The sequence below is a fragment of the Daldinia vernicosa genome, assembly GCF_022497035.1.
Source record: "Daldinia vernicosa strain CBS 139.73 unplaced genomic scaffold F5Y00scaffold_71, whole genome shotgun sequence".
Taxonomy (NCBI): Eukaryota; Fungi; Ascomycota; class Sordariomycetes; order Xylariales; family Hypoxylaceae; genus Daldinia; species Daldinia vernicosa.
Window position 1 is genome coordinate 35,820 of NW_025953987.1, and position 23,483 is coordinate 59,302.

Sequence of the window (23,483 nt, forward strand, 5' to 3'; positions counted from 1 at the left end):
TATTCTATTACAATTTATATGTATCGGACAGATAGTAATATTGGACAGAGCCTACAAGACGCCTGTACGTATATTCGTAGCGTTTTCGCTGCTCCCGAACTGTCAGGCTTTGCTGGACAAAAGAGGGACAAATGCTAATTTGCAATTCTGACGAGATGGTTATATAAAGTAAGCGGCGACTCATTACAGCAGCATATTATAACGAAAGTGTGAGGCCAAACTCTAGTTGGATAGCCGGAAGAGTGAAGACGAAAAGGTCAAGTTCGGATTTTGAGTCCGGATTTTAAGTCAAGGTCGCCTCCTTAATATTCAAAAGATCCATGTCGATGTTAGCGACGGCTTGGCAATTTGCGGCTGGAGATAATCGTCTTCGTATTATCAATCCCATTAATGGCTTCATTTTGTGTCTTTCTTATGAAGATGCAAACGTGGGATTATGACGACTTAGAAATGCCCATTTATAAAAGTAAATGATCGTCGCGATTAAACTTTACCAGGACGCGAATTAGAATTCGCCGATGCTTCGTACTCTGGTACTTCATATTATTTCGGCAGGCGGTCAACTTAGACTTATCTTATCAATAAGCTACTAAGTGGGGCACTACATTGCAATTGAAGTTTTCGAAAAAAAGTCGAGAGCTAGTCCCCGAGACTGTCCCTCAATTGGACATCAGCATACAAATACACCCAAAAATCACCCAAGAACTTGCATATAAAAAGGAAGCGTGCATTCGCAATGGCAGGCCCAACCTCAAAAAAGCGAAATCACCAGGACTCAAACACCAAATACAAATCTCAGAGACCGAATAAGAAGCAAAGAAAGGTCCCCAAGTATCACAGCGATTCGGAAGAAGAGGGCGCCAACACCGACTTCCGACCCGTCAACCTTCTCGATTCGGACAATGAAGACCTCGACAATGTCGCCGTAGATGAAATTTCCTCTGGCTCAGACTCGGACTCGGACTCGAATTCAGGTTCGGATTCGGACTCGGATCGCGATGCGGCGCGCAAATCTAAACCTCCAGCGACACAAAGGAAAAGGAATCCCGCTAAAGATGAAGCTCGCGACAGGAGTCCCGAAACCGAATTAGAAGGTGACGATGACGAGGACGAGAATGATGAGGATCAAGACGAGGCGGAAGAAGAGGGTTCAGACGTAGACGACGATTCGAGACCTCAATCCAAGAAATCAAAATCAAAACGCAACGATCCCGACGCCTTTGCAACATCCATGTCCAAAATTCTATCTACAAAGTTATCCACCACAAGACGCGCAGATCCGGTCCTTTCGCGCAGCGCCGAGGCCCACCAAGCAGCCAAGGACGCCGTCGAAACTGCGCTAGAAGCCAAAGCGCGGCGACATCTGCGAGAGCAGAAACGATTGGCGCAGGAGAAGGGGCGCGTAAAGGATGTACTAGTCGGCGCCGTCGACGAGGACGGCAAGCCCGAGACTTCTACCCAGGAGATTCAGCAGACGGAGAAGCGCTTGAAGAAGGTGGCGCATCGCGGCGTCGTCATGCTATTCCGTGCCGTCAGGGAAGCGCAGGAGCGGGCCGCCGAAGCCGAAAGGGATACGCGAAAGGAGGGCATCGTGGGAGTTCAGAGGCGCCAGGAGAAGATTAATGAGATGAGTCGGCAAGGTTTCCTGGATTTGATTGCTGGAGGCGGTGGGAAGTTGAAGAAGGGCGCGCTGGAAGAAGCTTAGTTTTGCGAGATACGGGCGTAGAACCGCCGTTTATGGAATGATACCAAAGTACTTCATGAACATAACCTCATTAATAGTTGGGCATGACCTAAGAGTTGGGCTTTGTCCTATGGCTTCGTCCTATCTCCAAGCCGGTTATAGCTATCCTGCTGCGAGTATAGTACATCGTATCGTATGGCTCACCATCTTTATCCAGGCTGCCAATTGTAATACCACCACCACACCGGTGCACTACGCCTTACCTGTCGCCATATTGGTACAACTCGGTGATTTTTAATATGTCTATCCCTGGCCTTTAACTGTCCTTTAACTTTGGCGGATCGTATATCCATTATTTCGAGCCGAAATCGCTCGCTTGCAGATTCCTCGTCATGGAGGGCAGCTTGACTCTTAGCCCATCTAGTTCCTTAGTCATAACAACCTGACAACCTAGTCGGCTTGTCTCGGTCAAACCGAATGCCAGATCCAGCATGTCATTTTCGTCGTCTTCGGGCTCGGGCATCTTCTCGTAGTAATCCTCGTCCAAGACGATAACATGGCACGTCGAGCACGCACACGAGCCACCGCATGCCCCCTCCATCTCTAGGTCGTGCGCTTGCGCAATGTCTAGCAGGTTGTCCCCCTTAGAAACTGCGATCTTGTGCTCATTTCCTTCCTTGTCGATAAACGTTACGTAGAGTCTAGCCAGAGATTAGCGTATGGTATTATGCTCTCGTAGTAAAGTCTTACTCCTCGCCTGGCTTAGGCGGATGTATATGCCCATGCTGACGTAGAGGAGATGTGCTAAAATGTCGGAGTATGGAAGCGCTGGCTCGGGTATGGCATATTAATGGCGTGTTAGATATTATCCTGCTATATGTAGAAAGAGCAGGTCGCCTGAGATGCGATAGAGATTGGGAGGAGGAAAATTGAAGCTTCTGTATGCTTCGAACGAGGGTTCGAGGAGTCGCCATTGTGTCGAGACGAGGTCCGAGAGGTGCGACCAGAACTCGGTGGTTTCGGTGACAAGACGGAACGAAAAGAATTTAAGCCGCAAATTTAAGCCGCAAATATTGGAACAAGATTTTAGATCTAATAGGTAAAGTCCTAGTTAAATAATTGCCTTTGCCAAGATGAGGCTCTTATTGTAGCATTACTGGGGGGGACCAACAAGCAAAAATCGGAAGTTGCTTGCATCTAACAAGAAAAAAAAAACCGATCTAGGATACTTCACGATGTTCAGCAATGCGATGCGACGACATTCCAACGAATGAGAGGAAGGCGAATTCAATTAGCTCCGATAAAATCTTGAAGGCGGCCCGAGTACAAGGGACAAGCTTTAGCGGCCGGTGACCATCTTTTTAACTCCGAGCAACCTTTTTTCGGTTCGATTAAGCTTTATCTTATCGATAGATAGATTCGGTTGAAAAATACGTAGATTGTTTGGCACACAACTTAATTTATTGGGTTATGTAATCGTACCACGCATGCATAATCCCACCTCAGAAGCTTGGCTACTATGTATGCTCGCATTGGTTCCCCTAGCTTACCTAATACCGGCTAGACAACTCAGTCCCTCCACCCCACGATAATCTTTGTATCTTCACTCGTACAAAGATTAGGTATTCACAGTATAATCCCGAAAAAAGAGCTCCATCTCACTCGAAATGTCCACACCTAGAGAAGGAGTAAATCCCCTGCGCCCCTATTATATACCACCCTCTATAGGGGAGCAGGCTAAGAGTCTCCCGTCGCAACCGAATCCTTTCTCCCACGGAAATGCGACAGCTTCGACATCAAGCAGATACGCGTCCAGAGCTCGCGATATCTTCCCCGACATAGACTATAAGGATCACCTCGACGACATATCACCATCTACTATACAATCCGTCAAGAGTCTAGTAGACGAGCTACTATGGAAGTATACGTCGGTAATAATGGCTCAGCCCTTCGAGGCGGCCAAGACGATCCTGCAAGTGAGGAGTCAAGATGACCTCGGAGGGTTAAATACCCAAGCGGCACCGAAGCCCGTCCCGAGGCCTGCCAGCCCGGTTCTCTCGACTCCAAGCCTCTCTAGTCCGAATGTTCTTGCCCCCAATCGCTCAGTATGGGACGAGGTATAACAACAAATTTACTACGGCTATTGTCTAACTCTTATCGTGACGATACTGACATAATTACAGGAAGGCGACTCTGAGTCTGATCCGGAAGGCTCTTCATATTTTACGACTAATACGCCATATACACCTACACCACCGCCAAAGTCAAATAAGAGGAGGGATTCGTCACCCGCAGGACCCGCCAGATCGCCTACGAGACCCGTAACCCTCCCCCATCATCTCGCTCTAAAGCGGCCCGACTCGATACTTGACGTGCTGTCACAATTATGGTCGAAGGAGTCGATGTGGGGGGTCTGGAAAGGAACAAACGCCACATTCCTCTATACGGTGTTGCAGTCGCTATTAGAGAATTGGTCGCGCAGTCTTCTCAGCGCGCTGCTAAACGTTCCTGATCTAGGACTAAAAGACGACGTCGACAGGTTGGTCGATGTTGCATCGCCGTACCCTTGGGCTTCGTTATGCGTTGCCGCAACCGCAGCCGTCGCGACGGGCCTCATATTAGCCCCTCTCGATCTCGTCCGGACGAGATTGATCGTCACATCCACCGGACGTACCCCGCGGCGGACCGTAGCAACTCTACGCTCGTTACCTTCGTGGCTATGCCCGTCGTCCCTATTAGCACCCACTATTCTTCACTCTCTTGTCCATCCGCTCCTCACATTATCTACGCCCCTCGTCCTACGAACCCAATTCCTAATCGACCGCGAGCAGTCTCCTATGACTTTCTCCGTGGCTAAATTTTGCACCTCGTGTGCGTCCTTATTCGTCAAACTACCGTTGGAAACGGTTCTACGTCGCGGTCAGGTGGCGGTACTGTCGGACCACACGTATCTAGAGGCTCTCGACCAGACAGATAAGTTGGAGACGATCGTACCGCCAGGACACTACAATGGAGTGTTCGGTACGATGTATACGATTGCTACCGAAGAGGGCTCAAGAGCCGTGTACGCCGTACCGAATAAGACCTCAGCCCGCGGTAGGAAAGCGAAGCAGTCTAAGACTACGGCAGAGGTAGTGTATAAGAGGGGCCAAGGACTAGATGGGCTCTGGAGGGGGTGGAAGGTGAGTTGGTGGGGCCTCGTAGGGCTATGGACGGCCGGAGTGGCAGGAGGTGGCGGAGAAGGAGAGTTCTAAACAAATACCCAGATCCCTCAATCTCCAAAGCATATAATGCTCGATTGGTATAATGCTTCATTGGCAACGGTAAAAAAAATGCAGGAACAGGAGCGGAGCTGAGGTATCCAACCCGGCATCCCAAGGCTATTCCAAACTCGGCATGATTTTATGTTGGACGAGGAAAAAAGAAAGATGTAACTAAAGCAAAAGCGCCTCATGAGATACGGCATGATTCCCCCTTATACGTAACGTAACGAACTTGATTTTATCAGTGGCGCATGGTCGTGTAAATAGACACTCTTGGATTGTGGAAACTTAATATTATCTACTCAACTTTGATGAACGGTATTCTATTAACTAAGCATATGAGGATTCGTCAGAAGTATTTCCTAGTCATGTCGGTAAACAAGGTCTAGTCCATATTATACGTACGGATTAGGGGGTCGAGGCAGCAATGATACGAATGATCTCTTGCATAATGATGTCTATCTTCTAAGTAGGTTCGAGATAGATATGGCTTGAAGAAAGCCGCATCTATATACTCGTGCGGGACGGATTATCAACTAATCCGACTAGTCCAACAAGTCATTATACGATATACGTTGCTTATACTAAGTAAGGATTATTATACAACGTATAGTGAAATGATCGGCGGAGTTAAAATGATATCTCCTATTCCTCGGGGGTAAAAAGAACAAATAGAACATACCACCTAGTTATCATCTATCATGTTGTTCAAGATTAGATGACCCTTAGATGACCCACCCCGCTTTGGAGCATTCGCGGTAAGCAATTTACACTACACCCTGTTCATAATATCGGTAGAGTTTCAGAAAAGAATCTTGCAGTTTTTCTAGAAGGTATTCCCCTATCTTTTACGATCTTGCGCTATGATGTGAAACCAACCGGGACCACTGCCGTTTACGGTCATCCGAAACGGCGATGTGGATCGTCTGAGATCGACGCAGGGGCTCGGAGTGGATACCAATGATTTCCAGCCCTGCGATTGCCCTCTGCTCCTCGTCCCGAGTTGATCCCCCGCTGATTTGCGCTGAGCGGTGCGAATCTCAGCTAAGCTCTTTTTTTATGGAGCATTTTCGCAACGACGGCAACTCGAACCGGACCTACCTAATCCACCATCTTGAAAAGCTTGATCATGCATAGGGAGGTATGCATGATCAAAGCTTTACGCTTCATTTTATAGCCACGTCATACCATGGTATACGTATGATAAAATGGATTGTCCACTAAATTTGCTACGGAAAGTTCCTTTCGGTGTTGGTGACGAGACATCAAGCTCTATAAACCACTTTTAGAGTTGCATCGCATCAACTTCTACATGAGAATCGCCATATTGTCAGAACACCTGAATACCAATTCAGCAGCTCATACAAGCTTTCAGCAACCATAGTATACCAAAGGGCGGCTCGTCAAAATGAAATCCCACAAATGAGGGCAGACTTGCCGCCGCGGCCCTACCGGGTTGTCCTGGTGTCACGCCATCGTGGATCCAAAGGGCGGCTACCGGTGGTGTGGTTGGGCCAAGAACACATCCGCCTTGACCTTTTAATTTAATTACGGCCTGAGCCGCGCTGGGGACGTTGTTCCCACTAGTCCGACCCCATACGACCCCATAATTCGAGTCTGGCTTTCTACACAATCTACTAAGAGGCATTTACCTCTTTTTCATATGAGACTGAGGCTGATTAAACTGAAACCAGCAACTGTTCGCCAATCACTAAGTAACCTTCTAAGTAACTTTTCCGTATTGATACCAAGTTCTACTGTCAGGTCATCTCTATAGACTATCGCTAACCCAAACGTCGCATTAACCACCAAGGCATGACATGACGTTGGTTGGTGTAGGTCCCACCGCACCGAAAAGCCGGTTCACCGGTATTGCGAGTGCATGCCACCCCGGCTGGTAAGCAACTTCAGACGACGTAGGCCACGATGGTATGTAGGGGGGTAGCCCCCCATTATGAGCCTAGCGCGCCAATCAAGATCGGGTCTTACGCCCGCTCGAATTGTCCAGACCATCAGCGTGTGTCGGATCCTACATAGAACAATTTGATTCCTTCGGCACCTTAAAGGGGGCCCCAGTATCAGTGGATCTTATAGGACTGCAAGTTATATGATCGTAGACATGGATATACGACGACACGACAAGAGTTGCCCTCGAGGCTCTCTATATAACATGAGTCGAGATACCATCTCCTCAGCTCTTTTTTTTTCATCATCGCCATCAGTTTGTGAAGTTAATTCCTCCAGCCATTCTTTATTGTCTATCTTTTGACTAGCCATTCCTTTCTACCTCCCGGTGAGAACAGCTATCTTAATCGATACATCTTTACTACCTTTCGCTCGCTACGTTGTATTGCATCGACTATCGCAACCAGCCAAAATGGGTATCTCAAGAATCTCTCCCGTTGTCGCGGCCCTCGTGTCGGCTGCCAGCGTCGCCGCTCACGGCCACGTCGACCACGTCGTCATCGACGGACTCTTCTACCAGGGGTACGACCCGACCGTCTTCCCTTACGAGCAAACCCCTCCCACCGTCGTCGGCTGGACTACCTCTCAGACCGACAATGGTTACGTCGCGCCTGACAGCTTCGGTGCTGCCGACATCATCTGCCACAAGTCGGCCACTCCGGCAGGAGGCCACGCTCAGGTCAAGGCTGGCGACAGCATCAGCATCACCTGGAACACCTGGCCGGATTCCCATAAGGGTCCCATGCTCGACTACCTCGCGCCTTGCGATGGCTCCTGCGAGAGCGTCGACAAGACAACCCTTAAATTCTTCAAGATTGACGAGGTTGGCCTTATCGACTACTCGGCGACGAACGGTTTCTGGGGCTCTGACGAGCTGATCAAGAATAACAACACCTGGCTCGTCCAGATCCCTTCCAACATTAAGGCCGGAAACTACGTCCTCCGTCACGAAACCATCGCGCTTCACTCGGCAGAAAACGCAGACGGCGCTCAGGCCTATCCTCAATGCTTCAACCTCGAGATTACTGGTGATGGCACCGAAGTACCTGATGGTGTCTTGGGTACCGAGCTGTACTCCGCTACCGACCCTGGCATTCTCGTCAACATCTACGTCACCAGTCTTACCTACACCATCCCCGGTCCTACCCTAATTGCTGGCGCCTCGTCTTCCGTCGCTCAGTCCTCGTCTGCTATCACCGCTACCGGAACCGCGACTGTTGGAAGCGGTTCCTCCGCCACCGCTACTAGCGCCTCCGCTGCCACCACGACTGCTGCCCAGACCTCCACCGCGCAGACCACTGCCGCCGCTAGCTCGCAGAAGACCTCTACCGCAGCCGCCTCTACTGCCACCCCTAGCTCGCAGAAGACTTCTACCGCTGCCGCCTCTACCTCTACCGGTGGCGCCTGTACTGCTCCCACAACCCTCGCCACGTCAACCCGCGTAGCATCTTCCACTACCCTTGCTTCCACTACCCTTGCTACCACCGCCGTTGTTACTTCCGCGGCCACGACTGGTGCTGTTAGCGCGCAGAGCCTGTATGGCCAGTGCGGTGGCAGCAACTTCGCCGGCCCTACTGCTTGCGCCACGGGTTCTTGCAAGTCGTGGAACCCGTACTACTACCAGTGCGTCAACACGGCTTAAGCTCTTGCTTTAGCCTATAGGATGAGTGGTCGGGACGATGACGAGAGGATGTCATAAGTATATGTGTACGATATATATGCTTATATAAGTAGCTTGGTTCGGAGGTTATATTCTTGTATTTACGATTAGTTCGATTTAAATTCAAATATATTTTTGAGGTGCATAATTTTCGTCTTTTGTCCCATGCTTCCTATATGAAGGTTTTGTGAAGTGATTTTCGTTTGCCGTACTTATTTATTCCCATCTCCCACGTAGATATATACCGAGAATTAGCTCGCGTAATAGTATTAGTATAGTCCGCCCCTTTATAGTCTGCCATCTGATCATTTAGGGGGCACATTTGCTATTGGTTCTACCGAAGTCCGGACACTACTATTCCTTAAGGCGACCAATCAGATTCTTATTATGCTCTATTCGTTGCCTATTCTAGAACACTGCAGGGTTGTGATGGATGTAATACGGTCTTGTGATACCCTTGTAATACCCTTGCGTCTAAATTACAACGTCCGTACTACACCAGCTCTCCTATCAATAAGGTCTATCAAGCGCACCTATAGCTCCGTCTCCTTGAAGGGGGCAATCTAATCGTCTTAAGTACCGTGGATTTGTCTGCTATAACTACCTACCTATCTAGCTTGTGACCATAATATATATTGACTTTTTAATCATCATCAACATTCCCATCAATGTATTTCTCGTATTTGCAGCATCCCACAGAAGCTACATTCATTATAGACCATTTTTAGTTGCCTCCGCTGACCTCGGGATACTTTGTATCATATTTAAGTATGTATTGCCCCCTAGTATCATGTTCATCGTAATGCAAATATTGCTCTATTAAAACTCCTCCTTTATGATTGAGGCATTGATTGTTGAATCCTCGTTTTCCCTGAGTTGGCTTGTTAAAAGTAACGAGTCCTTGATTCTGCTAGCTGCCTATGCTTTTATTTTCTTAGGCTATTTTGTTTCGTTTCCTTCGATACCCCATTTGCTATCCAGTCATTGTAAGGGTTGTTAGGAAATACCTAATAAAACCTACATGACCTGTTAGATAAACGAGACAGTGTTAAAACTGTAGGCACTGCGCAAGTGAATAGAAGGCAACCCCGGTGAATGTTCAATGCGTGACTGTACTAAGAGATAAACAGCTTTAGGTTGACCACTAAGGAACGAGAAAGTACAGATGTGAGGAACCTTGAGGGGAAAGCAAAACCGAGAGAAAAGTTTTCAATTGCATTACTCATGACGATAGATAAGCTTAGGCCTTTTCTGGAAATATATAAATGTTTTCATCGTCATGTCAACCACTAGACAGACACTAGGTAGACAGTTTAAGTGCAGCATGCCCATGTTGATTGACCACTGCTCAAACATACAACTCATTATCTTCAAGACCATACACCCGGATATATCTTGATAAACCAAACTATTTTAACATATCCAATCAGGACAACCATCCACGTCAGTATTTTCTATATTTTCTAAACGCTAACCAATAACGTTGTATCCTATCTATCTACTAGCTCTGCTAGTTTTAAGCAAACAACATTTCCTTACAACGAGGACCTTTACGGTGCAGCTGGCGTGTCCGAGCTTGCCACTGATTCTACAGACCTCGAAAGAGGATATAAACATCCCTCCCCCAAATTCATCCCAACTTTTCGAGTCCAAATTGTATTCCGAAAACATTCCAAAACATACAATCCTTCTTCGACTTTTGGTATCTCTTCTGACTTTACAGAACGCTTATAAATAATACAAGGCTTACTAGGACACTTTCGTCTTTACTCGACTCAGCCTATTAACATCGTATTACTTATAATCGTTCTCGGTTTCCTAGGACAGTTTAGCGACCCCGACCTGTAAGTCAATCGATCAATAACATGATTGTCGACCTAATCAGCTGACGTACTGGTTGGGATAGATAAAAAAAAAAAAAAAAAACTTTTTGACATTCATCATGAATCAAGTTCTGGACTTTGACTTCGATTACTCCGTCCCCGGAATGGCGGATGTCTTAAACTCGACTGCAAACTCTACTACAACCTCTACTGCAGCCCCCGACAATCTAGAGAAGCTCCAGAAGCGGAACGAGGAGCTGCAGAAGGTTAACTCCGAGTTGCTTGGCCTGCTTAAGGATGTCAAGAATGAGATAAACGATCTGAAGGGTAATGTCGAATCCGCCCATCAAGAGCTTCAGTCGGTACGCACGCATAACGCCCGGCTACAAGGCGAGCTCTCCAGCCTAGGCAAGCGACGCCGTACAGCTGCCAAGACGAAAAGCAAGGATTTGGAGCTTTCCCAGGCCAGGATTGCGGAACTCGAGGAGGAGTTAGCACAAGCCAAGCTCCAGAGATTCTCAGTACCGCTATCAGACACGACCAACGCGTCCAGTCCAGAAGATATGTCCTTCGTCTTTACAGAGTCCAGCACGTCAAGCAACTCAAGACAGGGCAGCGTCGAAAGCTTCAAGCCCAGAAAGAGACGTAGCCCAGGAGCACAGCGCTGGGACGACTCCATGGATATGCTCCAGTTTGGCACGGGGTCGGGCAATCAACAAAACGCTATGTTTCTCCAAGCACTCCAAGGAGAACATAATCAGCAAAGTGTCCCGATGGCTTCAATGGCCCAGTATGGCGGAATCGCGGAAGGACATTCGATGTCTGGCTATCCGCACCCCTACAACCATGGACAGATGGAAGGACAGCATAACCAGCTGCATTGGGGGGCCGGGTATCCTTCAAACGCTCAGCCTCGACAGGGACATGGTATGTCTTCAGGCCCGAAATTCTCCGCGGCGTATCAAGCCTCGCCCTGGAGTTTCTGAGCGGTAGGATCCTACAGCAATCCTGTTACCAAGATCTCCGCCGGGTCGTATTATTAGGTAGTATTCGTGGTATTATCCATTGGGTATGTTTTCTGGCGAATCATAGCGAAGGGGGTTTTACTTTATTATTTTCGTTTTCTTAGGCTGCATTGTGGATTAGATTGGACACCCAAGATAGCAAATTCAGATTCTCATATAGATGATAGCGACAATAAGTACGTACGGTACCTAATTAATTATAATAATTCCAACTACCATATACACCATATATACATAACCGCTATAACTGCCACTAAGCTGTCTCTACTCGAAGGCTTAGTTGAGTATGCTATGCAATACAGCGTATTAAAGAATAAGCGGGGTGCCTAAACCCCTTACTGGTCAGGGGCATAACTAAAAACATCACCCAATCAACAACATTCTATCTCATACACTTGTCTCGAACAGTTCAAGACTAGATATTCTCAAGTCATCCAGGTAATCCATACGGCTTCGGGTGACTAAATGACTAAGTATATCATCATCACCACGACTCGATGGCCGCCCTTGAGGGAAATCTTAATCTTTCTACCGAACTACAACTAACTCCAGATGAACGCGTCGAAGCTAGACGCAGGTTCTATCACATCCTTGACCATCTTGAAGCTACGAAGAATGGAGACGATATAGATTTTCGCGATAAAGACTTCGAGGAAGAGCTCCGCTCAGCTCTGCTCAGATTTGCGGATTATCTCTTGGATAACGTTTTCTTACCTTGTACTACTTAAACTCCCCTTTTCGGTGCTGAAATACCAAGTTTTCAGATATACTTCGAACCTACGGAGCAACCCCATACCTACCAGGTCGATTCTCTTTTGCCGCCTTGGCTACTTCAGGGTCTTCTCCCCGTGGCTCGAAGACTCTATCTCACACCTACTAGGACGGTTGACCCTCCTTCATCACGGCTTCTAGCAATTCATCGAGCTATAGCTCATATCCTTCATCTCTCTGCTGCGGGAGCCAATAAACCCTAGGTTGATTCCGATATAAAGAGCCCGTGGCTATCTCTGATATTCGATACCCTGTATTCCATAGCTTATCCACGTTAAATAATACTGTCATAAGACCAACAAGTACACATCGCTCATGTTTATCCTGGACCTTAATATCCCCTCAATCTCACATAGACGAACCCTATACATAAGTCATGATACGTGTTGTCAAACACTATAGCACAAGCACGCTGAACCCAAATTCCTTGCAAAACTTCACACAACAAGCCAGACACGCGTGTCCCCTAATAGCAACATGCGCCCCGACAGGCTTCGCCAAAGTAAAAATCCGCAGCATGTCGTCAGCTGCAGTCGGGATCACCGCTACGGCACCAGGCGGTCCCTCCGCACCCTGCACGCGTGTCAGTATCTCGCTCAGACCCTGTCGCGCCACTTGCTGAACGTCTGCCCTGCGCGCCCAGTCCCGCAGCCAGGGGAGCGCGTCTTCGGGGGTGCACAGATACACGTCTGGGAATGGTACGGCGGCGGCCGCGTTACCGTCACCGTCACCACCACCACCTAGAGCATTTGTGTTGTTGGTAACGACGTTTACTGATGCTGACGCATGTTCGTCGTGAGGACATGACTCGATTCGCTCTGCAGAGGCCAGGACTTTTAGGACGCCGGTTGGATCGAGAGCGGCGAATGTCATCCTGTTGCCTTCGTGTTCGAAGCACCTAAGCAGACAACATTCCAAGACTTGATTGTCTAGAGGGTGAAGCTGCAGGTTAAATCCGTACTGTGTTGTTGTCTGCTTAACCCCTGACGTGTTGTTGGACGGTGGTGTAAGTCTAGGTGGGATCACCGGCACGCTTCGGGACGCTAAGGCCGGCGTAACGCGCGAGTTCATGGCCACGATGCTACGGTACAATCTGTAGCCGTGATGATTGAAAATCTTGCCTCGGCACCAGCCAAGTCGTAGGTAACTCTCGTCGTTTACAGGTAACTTCCAGTCGAGCGTAATCGCCGGCCATACGACCTGACCGGCACCGCAAGATATAATCGCGTTCCGCCGCTCGATTTCCGGTCGTCCCTCCGGTTCTCCGGCCAGCTTCCTGCACACGCGATGCCACTCCGTCACGTCGCAACATGCCGTCTGTGCTCTAGAGATACGACAGATGGCCGAGATCACCGTGCTTGGCGCAAACTCGGCATTGTGCCAGATAAACGGGTCTGGCCGGACCATGAGCTCCTCGGAGTTTTGAAATAATGATAGTGCCAGGATGGTCGCGACGATATGTGCTATCTGCTCGATGAAGATAGTCGTGGGACCAGGTTGGGCCAGGGGGAATTGCGAACGGAAGCCTGCCTGCCAATCTTTGCGCTCGCCCTCGTGCCTCGCCTGTTCTAAGAAGGCGGCTGCCTCCTTATGTCCCCAGAGTGGTAACCCCGTTTGTCTGCTTCGTAGGTCTTGCATGTGCTTTCCTTCGCAGCCGCCAACGAGTTGTAGGATATTGTTGATATCGGTGCGTTCCGGGAACGGTTCAAAGCGACCTGAGCTGATCTTCAGCGCTTCGCTCGCCAATATTCCCTCTTTTTCTTCGTCTTCGTCTCGCGATTCCTGCCGGAGCTTAGACTTTGCGCCGGCGATGTCTGTGGTCGTAGCACATGGTGCACCCCAGCGACTACGGGATACGCATCCCTCGGAGCACATTGTTAGGCCTTTTCGTGCCGTGGAGAGTGCGTAAGGAATGACTTCTACAGCTGCCTCGTTGGCCTGCCCTTGATCTAGTTTGAGGGCGTTTAGCATGAGGCGGAAGTATGTGCGCATCGGGACGAGACCGTTGTAGTGCTCCGCGCGGCCTTGGTGGAAATTCCAGTCTTCCCAGTGTGATTCCGAGTAGATGGCTCTGATTCTGATGGGTTCTGGAGCATCCTTCTGCCTCGGAAGCACGAGTTTTATTCCGATATTCGTCTCGCCCTGTATGAGCTTCTCGTATTGTGGGGATTGGCCTTCCCCTATATAGACCATGGGCTCTTTGCGAAGCCACCAGCGTAGAAAGGCTACGATCCAAGGTACGCAACGGCCTGCTTGGATTGTTATTGCCTTCGGTTTGTCATCGTTAGGACCCCCAGTTCGTTTGAGTATCAATAACTCCGTTAGTTTGGCCACAGTATTCGTGTCGGGGGTCTTGGCTAGGCGGCCTGGAAATGCGGCACCGTGGTATCGTTTTCGAAGCTCGTGAGATAATATTATCTCATAGTCTACGATATAGCTGGCAAAGTTGGATAGGTTACATCTCGCCTCGACAGTGTTAAGTAGCGGGTATAGCTGTTCAGCTGTGGGACATGGTATCTCTCCAAACTTGAGATGACGTCCCATCAGATTTACTAGCACCTGTGCGCACTCGGACAGATTAAACGCGGTCACTAGAGTGCAAACAAGAGCGAGGAATCTCTGGCCGCCCGGTTTACTTCCGAGGTAGTGTGCTATGCCTTGGTTTGGGAAGCCGATAGTAACACAGAGAGGAGGAATAGTGATAGGCGTGAAATTTGCCAAGGTTTTCTCTTTTACCTCGTCGCACGTCTCGTCGCAGATCTCCAGCAAGTTGCCGAGTTTATCGCAGGCCGAGGTTATACCTGAACAGTCCTCACTGAGGAGGAACATGAAGTTTGTGTTTTCCCAGGTATTATTTACGTCTGCCATAGCTTTACTTGGGCTCGACGACGTATGATGGATTATGGCTTGATATTTAGACTTGATCAGCTGTTTTAATCCCGTATCATAGATACTGAATGAAGAACTGTATTGTGAATGGAATAGATGGGTTCGCTTTAGGATGAACCAACAGGCGCATCCGAACTTATATAGTAGACATCTTGCTGCATCATGACTACCTTGTTCTTACAGGACTGACCTGTTTACAAGTCAAGTTACGGATTGTTTACAAGTCGACATTTGGAGTATCGCATTCACCAGTCTACAAGACATGATGGTAGTTCATGACTACATAACTCACCTTTACAACATGATTATAGTGGGATAATCAGCGTGAGTGAGGGAACTATTGAGATGAGGCAAAGGTCATCAAGAGTTGTTGACTTGAGCTATAAATATCATCCCTCTAGCAGATACGGATTCATGATGGAAAGGATGAAAAGAGCCGTGACGAGTTATTATTAAAATGAGTGATCAAGGGATAAGTCAGGTGTATTCCATTCATGAAGCTCACTTAGTCCGGATCATCTACACAGCTCATATAAAGTTACACAAATACTCGACTGATTATTCACGTTTCTTGGCTTAAGGGTAACACGACTGGGCCACGTCAGTAATTGAGGCAACATAACACTACCCTTACAAAGTATGACCAGACCAACAGACAAGTCACGATCAAAACAAAACAAAACGATCCATGCAGATGCCAAATTTTAAAACAAATAGCCATATGCCTAGCTAAGCAAGGTATCGGTCCTCCATTCCGACTCCTTTCCGTTGAAACTGTGTGCCTGTGGTATACCGGACCAAGACCTAAAACGCAACGCCTATCTAATGCAATAGTGTGTGTAGTCGGGCTTTTTAAACCCCTAAAATCCTCTAATGGTACATGAGGAAAGAGGAATCTTCGTATGCGACTCAAACCGCAACAACGCCTCTATATCTGATAACGCACAGGCTCCCCTCGTATGCTAATAACGAATATGGCACAAATAAATGCTTTCCGATACGCCGTAGGGAAATTTTATGCATAATGTGTCAGGGTCAAAAGTATCGCCCTATTGGTAGACACCCGGAATCTGATATCAAAGGGATACTCCTCGTACGTAGGTAAGTAATCGTCTGGTTTGGTTTAGTCGGAGTCTTCCATGTCCAGCGCGTTTCGCTCCGCTTCGAAACTCTCAGCCGTGACGCTCAATCGCTCCCTTTCGCGTTGCCTCTCCTTCTTAGCGTCCTCGTCGTCATCCGCATTGGTAAGATCCAAGAACATCTTGTCGACGTCTTTATCATCTTCCTGTTGACCCTGGCCGATATTTTGTCTGCTAGAAAATGCATGATCGCGGTTATGACTCCATACTTCGGACCCGAAGAGCTGCTCGGCCCGCTTACGCCCGGTCTCGGTGCGACGTAGATATTCGAGGGCCTTGTCCACACCGGCCTCCGTGTGTAGGTTAAACCCGTCATCTTGCCCATGCTGTAGACGTTCCTCTAGTGTTAGAGACGAATCCGGTGCGATTAGCTGAGGACCAGTACCGCTGCCGGTGGATAGGAACAAATCCGGATGTAAACCTGCGGCACTATTCACGTCCATACCGTCAAGACGAAGCGACGACTCCGGCCGGCTAGACGACGCCGAGTTGGATCGTTGCTGCGGATGCGCGTGGGCTGGAGTAGACGGTTGCGAATTCCGAGAAAAGTAGGCGCCGGGAGCAAAAGAGTGCGAGGATGGACTAGTCGCATTCGGAGGGGCAAGGCTATTATTGCCCGACGATGCCGCGGCCTTGGCAGCAGCCTCGGCGTTCATGGCCTTCCGCTTTAAACTGTTCGCCTTGCTTTTCATGTTCTCTGGGAGGTCGTCGGGATCGTCGACGCCATACTGCGCTAGCATCTTCTGCAACTTCGTAGGTCGCGGTTTACGCGTGCTCTTGGAAACGTCCAGCACGGGAGGCGGCTCGGGTGCCACCGGGTTCCATTTATGGAGTTCTTGTCGGAAGAAGTTGGTTTCGAAGGACAGGAGAATTTCGGCGCCTTCGATTTTTCGCAAGTAAAATCTTTGATCGCCGACTTCGGCTGCGGTCGTGAGGACCGGGTTGCAGAAGGCTGCTATGTGGTCCCGGAATTTCTGCGCGTTGTCGATTATCTTTTTCAGCACCTCTTCTTCTTCGGGTTGAAAAGGTAGGCTAGGGATCTCTTCTTGCCAAGCGATAAGATCCTCGAGCTTAGGCCGCGCAGCATCCCGAGGAATTTTCACTCGCCAGTCGCAGATAGGACAGGTGTACTTATCATCCTCCTTAACCTTCCCTCGGGCGATCTTGAGACACTTTCCGTGGTACCATTCGTGACATAATTCGCATTCGATCATCATGCCGGCCTCGATACGGCGGCAGATGCAAAATACTTCTATCAGAGCTGGGTCGTTGATGTCCCATGCGGTCCGCTGGATCTTACCTTCGCCCCTCTCCTCGCTGGCTGCTCTGGAAGCAGGTTCAGCTGGTAGCCGAGGGGTGTCGTTTCGGATATCGAAACAGGCCAGGTTGCGTTCTAGCACGTAGTCCATATGCGACTTCAGGATATGCAGTGGCGCATTGGTCTTGCCGAAAAGCTTCTTCCCCTTTCGCATCCAGTCCTCGTGACGTCTCTGCTCCTTTTCGAGATCGAGGGTCCCGGTCGGTTTCGAGTTGAGGTCTTCGAGCTTCTTCATGATTTCGACCACCTCCGCGTACTTCGGCCTCTTCTTGTAGTCGGGATCCTTCGACCGCTCCGTGAGATCAATAATCTGACGATGAGCTTCCCGCTGTTTGTGCAGGATTTGATCGACGGCGGCTAAAGTCTCCGCCGTCACGGGAAGGGTATTAACTTGGACCTGGTTCGAGAGGGCCTCTAGCTGTGGATAATGGACCACCTCCGCGTTGATGAGCTCTTTTGCTTTGGTTTCCCATTGCGTACCCGCCTGATACTTTTCGCCAAAATACCTCATGTTATCATTATATAAGGGTATCTCCAATCGCGTACCCTCTTCGAGCAGCTCCCTAACATCTTTAAGCGTTAAGAACATTCCTCTATTGGACTTCGCCTTGGCGTTCCACTTCGTCTGCTCTAAAATCTCGGACAGCTTGTCGAGCTCCGGCATATCAACATTAAACGCGCGTCCCTCCTCTATTAGCTCCTCGATAGATTCTTGGCCGCACCCGCGTTCTAAGAATTGCTCGGCATTCTTCTGGAAGTTTCTGATGGCGTTGGCACGCTCTTGCAATTGCTGGATCTCGGGGCAGTCGAAGCCGATGTGTTCCGCATCTTCGATCAAGCGGTAGATGTTTTCGACTCGACGGAGCTCGCGTTCTCTCTGTTCCTGGGAAGAACTGCCGACGGACTTTCGTAATCCGCTCTGCCAGACCTTGTCATTTTTACGGCGGTTCTGCTGTTTTCGCACCGTATAATTAGTCGCCTCTTCGACCCATTCGTTACAGCGGTCAACGAATTCCCTGAGTGCTGGCAAGGAGGGGAGGTCGTACGGTATTCGTTCACCCTCACTAAGAAGGGCTCGCAGCGTTTTTAGCGCTGGCTTCCCCCCCTCATCGAGCAGTTTCTCGTACTTCTCCTCCCACGCTTCCGGCAAGTTAGCCTTATCTGCCACCTTTCGGTACGTCTCGTCGAGTTCCTCGTTCGTCTTGCGAAAATATAGCTTGTGATGGTCACCTGCGTAGCGCTCGGATTCGGGGGTATCGCAGCAGGCGTGCTGCCCGGCGTGCTGAATACATAGGACTTTGCCGGATTGGAGGCACTTGAATCTTGACAGGTAAGCATAACATTTGCAGTAAGCACATTGGTACTCCTCCTCGGGAACGTCTTCGGTAGACACCTCGAAAGCTAGAGAACAATGCCCATCGGATTCTTCTATTAGCGCGCAAGACCCGTGACCATCTTCTTGGTGCTTTGCGATGAATTCCTTTCGCTGGTCGAGTTCTCGCTTGTGGATCCTCTCGAGGGCCGGCGCGAGCCACCTCGCGGTCTGTATCGTCAATCCCAAACTCGTACCCTCTGCTGCCGTACATAACAGCTCGTCGTGGGAGAAGCACGGCTGTCTCCGGAACTGCTGCAATCGCTCCACGCCGGCAAGGCCGTACGGCTCCCAATCGGAGGGTGCGAAATTTACGGCCTCGTTAAAGTTGAAACCGTGATTAAAACCAGCATGGTAAGCTTGAGGAAACGTGAGGACGAGCTGACCAGCTCGCTGGTCGAGAGCATAAACGCGGACGCCCGCCTTCTGAAGCTGCTCGGGAGTGAGAAGCGTGACGAGCTGGAACAAGAGGTCCGGCTGCGTTTCGAAAAGCTCAGGTACTGCCTCCTTCATAGCATTCTCAAACTTCTCGGTGTCCTCGGCTGGAATACCATACCAGGTCTTGGTCGCTCCGAAGTGCTGATAGTTAATCGAGTAAGCAAAGTGGTCCTCGTTATGCCAACAAAACGTCGAGAATATCATGCCGACATAGACCCACGGAACAGTCATGCCTGAGATGTCAGATTTGATGTGGCGAAAGAGACTCTCCGGATGCAAAGGCATGACGGTCAAATTCCAAGGGTCCGTAGAGTAGGGATCGCACGGGTTACGCTCAGCCGTGGGGAAGCCGGAGCCGTGGGTCGTGCAATGAATGTCCGCGCCGTATTCCACCTCGACCGTTTCCTCAGTGCTGGTGACGAGCCTCCAGAATTCCTTTTCCACGTCATCTTCCGTTACAGGTCTTGAGCATTTGAGTACGGGGTCGTAAGGCATACGGTTCTCGAAGTATGCTTGTTTGAAATCTGCAGCCTTCTCTTGGAATTGCTTGAGCGAGTACAATCCGCCTTCTTCGAAACCGAATTGGCCATCGCCGACGAGACATCGATGACAATTCCACTCGGTATCCGGTTTATGCTTGATAGGGGGGTCTAAACAAGCACCGTGATATCCGTGATCGCAGGATTCGCATACGGCTATATGACCCGCCTCGTCACCTTTGCCACACACCTCGCATTTCTACAGATGGTCAACAAAATACTGCACACCATAAAGGTAGAAGAAAATAATTCTTACCTCGCTAGGACTTGACGATTCGTCTCGGGAGACTGGTATTCTAGGAGCTGAAGGTCGGAATACTGACATATGCGAACCGGCCACGGTAGGGACGTTTTCTAGAGGCCGACCTGCATTAGTTTCACAAGCGATCGAACCAATCATCGACTTCAAAGGACCAAAACAGCCACTATAAGGTCTCCGCCCCTGTTGTGCATTGCTGCACGGCAAGGCACATAATTGAGACCCTGCACGATTGCGGCCCCACTAATGGAGAGTACAACACAGAGAATCATATGACACTAACACCAAGGGTAAACGCAGCAAGCATAGGGAGTAACAAAGGGAATAACATCATCATGAAAATATAGGCAGTGAGTTTAAACTCCTAAAGTAATAAAATAAAATAAATTGAAATAAAATGAAAACGTATACGAAAGGATCTGAATAGTAGGTAAAACCGAGGACAGTTGAGGGGGTTACTGCAAGAAAATACGTACCTTTCTTGAGCCTTTTACTCCTTCTACTACCATTCTCTGAGTCGTCTCTATCTGTACCATTGTCCTTTTTTGCCGAATCTAAGCTGTCGGAGCTGAGTTGACGCTTTAGGGCCGTAGCCGTAGCGGGGCCAAGTCCGGACGGTCGGAAATCTGGGGTATTTTTAGCAGATAGATGTGGGCTTCCGTGATGTTTCGGGGGTGGAGTGAAGCCTTTGGGATCTGTTGGGGTAGGTCGATTGACACTTGTAAACCCGCTATTCACCGCCGTAAAACCACCCGAGTTGATAGCGGTAAACCCGCCGGACGAAGGTTGCGAAGTAACGGCCGGCGCATCCGCCATAATGGTGTCGCGGTCAACTTCTTGCTTCGGAACGTTCAGACTCTGTTGGAGAATATCGCTCGCATGCCGAGCAGGCGATTCTGCCCGCAGACTAGACGGCGTATTCATAGCCGACCTCTTTATCGGACTGGGAGCTGGGCTGGGGGTTAACGGGCCGCCATATTCATACTCCAACTGTTGATAGACTCCTGGTTTTGCTTGGCGTAGATAATTCTCGTACGGAGTAAGCCATCGATCGTACGAGTTCTTGAGAGACGTAGATAGGGAGGACATTATTTTCCCGCTGTAACCTAGATCTCTGCCAATTTCCGCCCATTTCTTTGTCTTGCAGACTTTTTCAAAACCCCCACGAGATTCGACCGCTTTCTTAAGCTTATATAGGTCGAGGGGCTTCTTATCCACGTATGGTAATCGATTCAGGTTGGTTCCTTGCTGCTTATGGTATTTTGCAAGGGCATCCAGATAGGTTAGATTCGCTCGCGTACCTAGCATCTACATGTTAGCGACAAAGGCCACGAGGATAGTGGAGTATCTTGTTACGGATCACTCACGACCATCGACTGAATTCAACTCCTGCTTTCGTGTCCTAAAATGGAATTTCTGTAGACTATTAGTACAAATCGAGATACTATCGAGATGCGTAGACGCTATAAGATGGAAAACCACTGCAATATGCTCCCCTTGTACCGATTGGGCTATTCATAGACTCACCTCGGTATCAATCGCGAAATCGGGATTCCACGAGTCGGGAGGGATGACCTTGCAAATACCGTATTTGCGGGCTTCATGAGTAATCTTGCGAACGTATTCAAACGGATCTTTCCATTCTTCTTCGGTTGGTCGGTAGGTTGGTGCTTCTTCGAGCCCGTACAACCTATTTTGCTTAGATGACTCCCGACCGGCCGTGGGCTGACCCCTTCTCTCGACTGATGTAAGGTCTAGCGGGGCACTACGCATCGAGCTGAGAGGGACTGGAGGATTGGTTGGGTGATAGCCATTCGAGTTGACCTGCGTCTTGGATTTGGCGCCGTTGGATGACGAAGTATGACCTGCGGAATTGGCGGCGCCGACTGCAGGCGAAGCTCTCGAGCTAGCATTTGCACTATTAACGCCTCCAACGCCGCCGTTATGGCTGACGGAGGGGGTGGAAACCATGATTCACGACGCAGAATAGCGCTGAAATGTTGATTTAAACAATGTTTCCAACAGTCCTAGAGTAAGTAATAGTAGGCTACGTATGCCGACCACCGCCAAGTGGTGAGAAGCGTGAGGCTGTCACAAGAAGGGCGAGCTGTACGTGCATCGCATGAATGTCCTACTAGGGTCGTGATGGAGCCACCGCTGAATATAGCAGGAGGTGGTTGACGTCAAAGAGGCGAAATGCTGCTCGACCAAAAATCGTTGTTCGGATCGTGTGGGGTGTCGGTACCGTGTAGAAGTGGAAAACCGCGATACGTGCTGAAGAAGTGAGGTGAGGTGAGTATGGGACTTGGTCAGAATACACAACCAAGGGATCCTAATTTGATCCACGATAAATTAGGTAAAACAGCGCTGCCGATCCGGTGTGCTAGTCTGTATCGCACCTCGACGGCCACGGCGCAACCTCGAATATTCCCAATTGCTAAATTAGTTGAATCATTAGCGGCCAAATATAAAGGCCGAGCAGATATGACACTCAGTGAGTTGGTGAAAAGAAGGTTTGCTTTCTAATAAGTGTAAATTAGAAGGGGGGGGTTTGAGTCGAGGAAGGTTGCATATTAGATTGAGAAGAGGGAAGTTTGGTTTTGAGATGTCAAGTATGGAGATATGGGTGGAAGGTATGAACAATAGTCGTGTAAGTAGAACGGAAAACGTACTATGTAGCAGATTGGATGGAGCGGAATGGGTAAGTTAGGTCTGTTTGGTACGGTGGAACCGTGGGTGGTCAGGTTACTCAAAAGCCTCTTAACCTCCGTTTAAAACAGAGGCGAGAGGGAGAAACGGGACGGGGGTCACGCAGACGCGGCTTGAACAGTACATACGTACATGTAGATTAGGATGGGAAAAGTAGAAAGAAGAGGCAGAAGTGGATATGATGTGTGGGTGGATGCGACTCGTAGCTGTCGTCGGGATTTTGTGCCCAGACCCATTTAAAGAACAAAGTGGATCAAAGCCACCATATATGTACCTACAGGGTACGTACTTTTGTGCAGGGTACGGGAGGTAGACTTCATTTTATACACAAGCTCCCATCTAATACGGTTCCGCATCAGGTATACCGCTGCAAATCTAACGCCGCGGCGCGCTGGACGTGCATGGTACTTATACCGGCGAATAGCTATATTATAGTGCTGTATATGAGGTATATATACCTAACACCAGACATTTGAATGTTTCATTCCATCCAACATTGCCTTTCGTTTTAATTCTCATTTCCATTTCCCTCCGCATAAATTTGCCCAGTGCGAAGCAAAACAAACCATGTGACGACGACTTGAGAACTATGGCCACCGCCTCGTGAACCGAGCTAGACCGACCACCAT

The 23,483-nt window shown here is 49.1% G+C and overlaps 8 protein-coding genes across 8 annotated transcripts; 4 read left to right on the plus strand and 4 right to left on the minus strand.

Moving 5' to 3' along the window:
* The first annotated feature begins 505 nt into the window (after nucleotides 1-505).
* On the plus strand, nucleotides 506-1,871 carry F5Y00DRAFT_196755 (Rrp15p-domain-containing protein). The gene has a single exon (XM_048005274.1). The coding sequence runs from the start codon at nucleotides 737-739 to the stop codon at nucleotides 1,703-1,705; it is 969 nt and encodes a 322-aa protein (XP_047860509.1). The 5' UTR covers nucleotides 506-736; the 3' UTR covers nucleotides 1,706-1,871.
* F5Y00DRAFT_196758 (ferredoxin) lies at nucleotides 1,871-2,998 on the minus strand. Its single transcript, XM_048005275.1, has 2 exons — nucleotides 2,435-2,998; nucleotides 1,871-2,385 (listed from the first exon to the last, which is right to left on the minus strand). The coding sequence occupies exons 1-2, from the start codon at nucleotides 2,656-2,658 to the stop codon at nucleotides 2,037-2,039; spliced, it is 573 nt and encodes a 190-aa protein (XP_047860510.1). The 5' UTR covers nucleotides 2,659-2,998; the 3' UTR covers nucleotides 1,871-2,036.
* A 353-nt stretch (nucleotides 2,999-3,351) lies between these two features.
* F5Y00DRAFT_266410 (mitochondrial carrier) lies at nucleotides 3,352-4,938 on the plus strand (the record flags this gene model as incomplete). Its single annotated transcript, XM_048011939.1, has 2 exons — nucleotides 3,352-3,801; nucleotides 3,868-4,938. The coding sequence occupies 2 exons, from the start codon at nucleotides 3,352-3,354 to the stop codon at nucleotides 4,936-4,938; spliced, it is 1,521 nt and encodes a 506-aa protein (XP_047860511.1).
* A 2,022-nt stretch (nucleotides 4,939-6,960) lies between these two features.
* F5Y00DRAFT_196783 (carbohydrate-binding module family 1 protein) lies at nucleotides 6,961-8,720 on the plus strand. Its single transcript, XM_048005276.1, has one exon. The coding sequence runs from the start codon at nucleotides 7,325-7,327 to the stop codon at nucleotides 8,552-8,554; it is 1,230 nt and encodes a 409-aa protein (XP_047860512.1). The 5' UTR covers nucleotides 6,961-7,324; the 3' UTR covers nucleotides 8,555-8,720.
* A 1,794-nt stretch (nucleotides 8,721-10,514) lies between these two features.
* Nucleotides 10,515-11,381, plus strand: F5Y00DRAFT_273906 (uncharacterized protein; the record flags this gene model as incomplete). Its single annotated transcript, XM_048013258.1, has 1 exon — nucleotides 10,515-11,381. The coding sequence occupies one exon, from the start codon at nucleotides 10,515-10,517 to the stop codon at nucleotides 11,379-11,381; it is 867 nt and encodes a 288-aa protein (XP_047860513.1).
* A 1,185-nt stretch (nucleotides 11,382-12,566) lies between these two features.
* F5Y00DRAFT_273907 (uncharacterized protein) lies at nucleotides 12,567-15,059 on the minus strand (the record flags this gene model as incomplete). The annotated part of the gene is made up of 1 exon (XM_048013259.1): nucleotides 12,567-15,059. The coding sequence occupies one exon, from the start codon at nucleotides 15,057-15,059 to the stop codon at nucleotides 12,588-12,590; it is 2,472 nt and encodes an 823-aa protein (XP_047860514.1). The 3' UTR covers nucleotides 12,567-12,587.
* A 456-nt stretch (nucleotides 15,060-15,515) lies between these two features.
* Nucleotides 15,516-21,532, minus strand: F5Y00DRAFT_248331 (jumonji superfamily protein). Its single transcript, XM_048009423.1, has 3 exons — nucleotides 20,622-21,532; nucleotides 20,143-20,240; nucleotides 15,516-20,085 (listed from the first exon to the last, which is right to left on the minus strand). Exons 1-3 carry the CDS (start codon nucleotides 21,451-21,453, stop codon nucleotides 16,204-16,206), a joined length of 4,812 nt encoding a protein of 1,603 aa, XP_047860515.1. The 5' UTR covers nucleotides 21,454-21,532; the 3' UTR covers nucleotides 15,516-16,203.
* Nucleotides 21,533-21,578: 46 nt separating this feature from the next.
* Nucleotides 21,579-22,279, minus strand: F5Y00DRAFT_196865 (JmjN-domain-containing protein). The gene has a single exon (XM_048005277.1). It carries the CDS (start codon nucleotides 22,114-22,116, stop codon nucleotides 21,661-21,663), a length of 456 nt encoding a protein of 151 aa, XP_047860516.1. The 5' UTR covers nucleotides 22,117-22,279; the 3' UTR covers nucleotides 21,579-21,660.
* Between the last annotated feature and the right edge of the window lie 1,204 nt (nucleotides 22,280-23,483).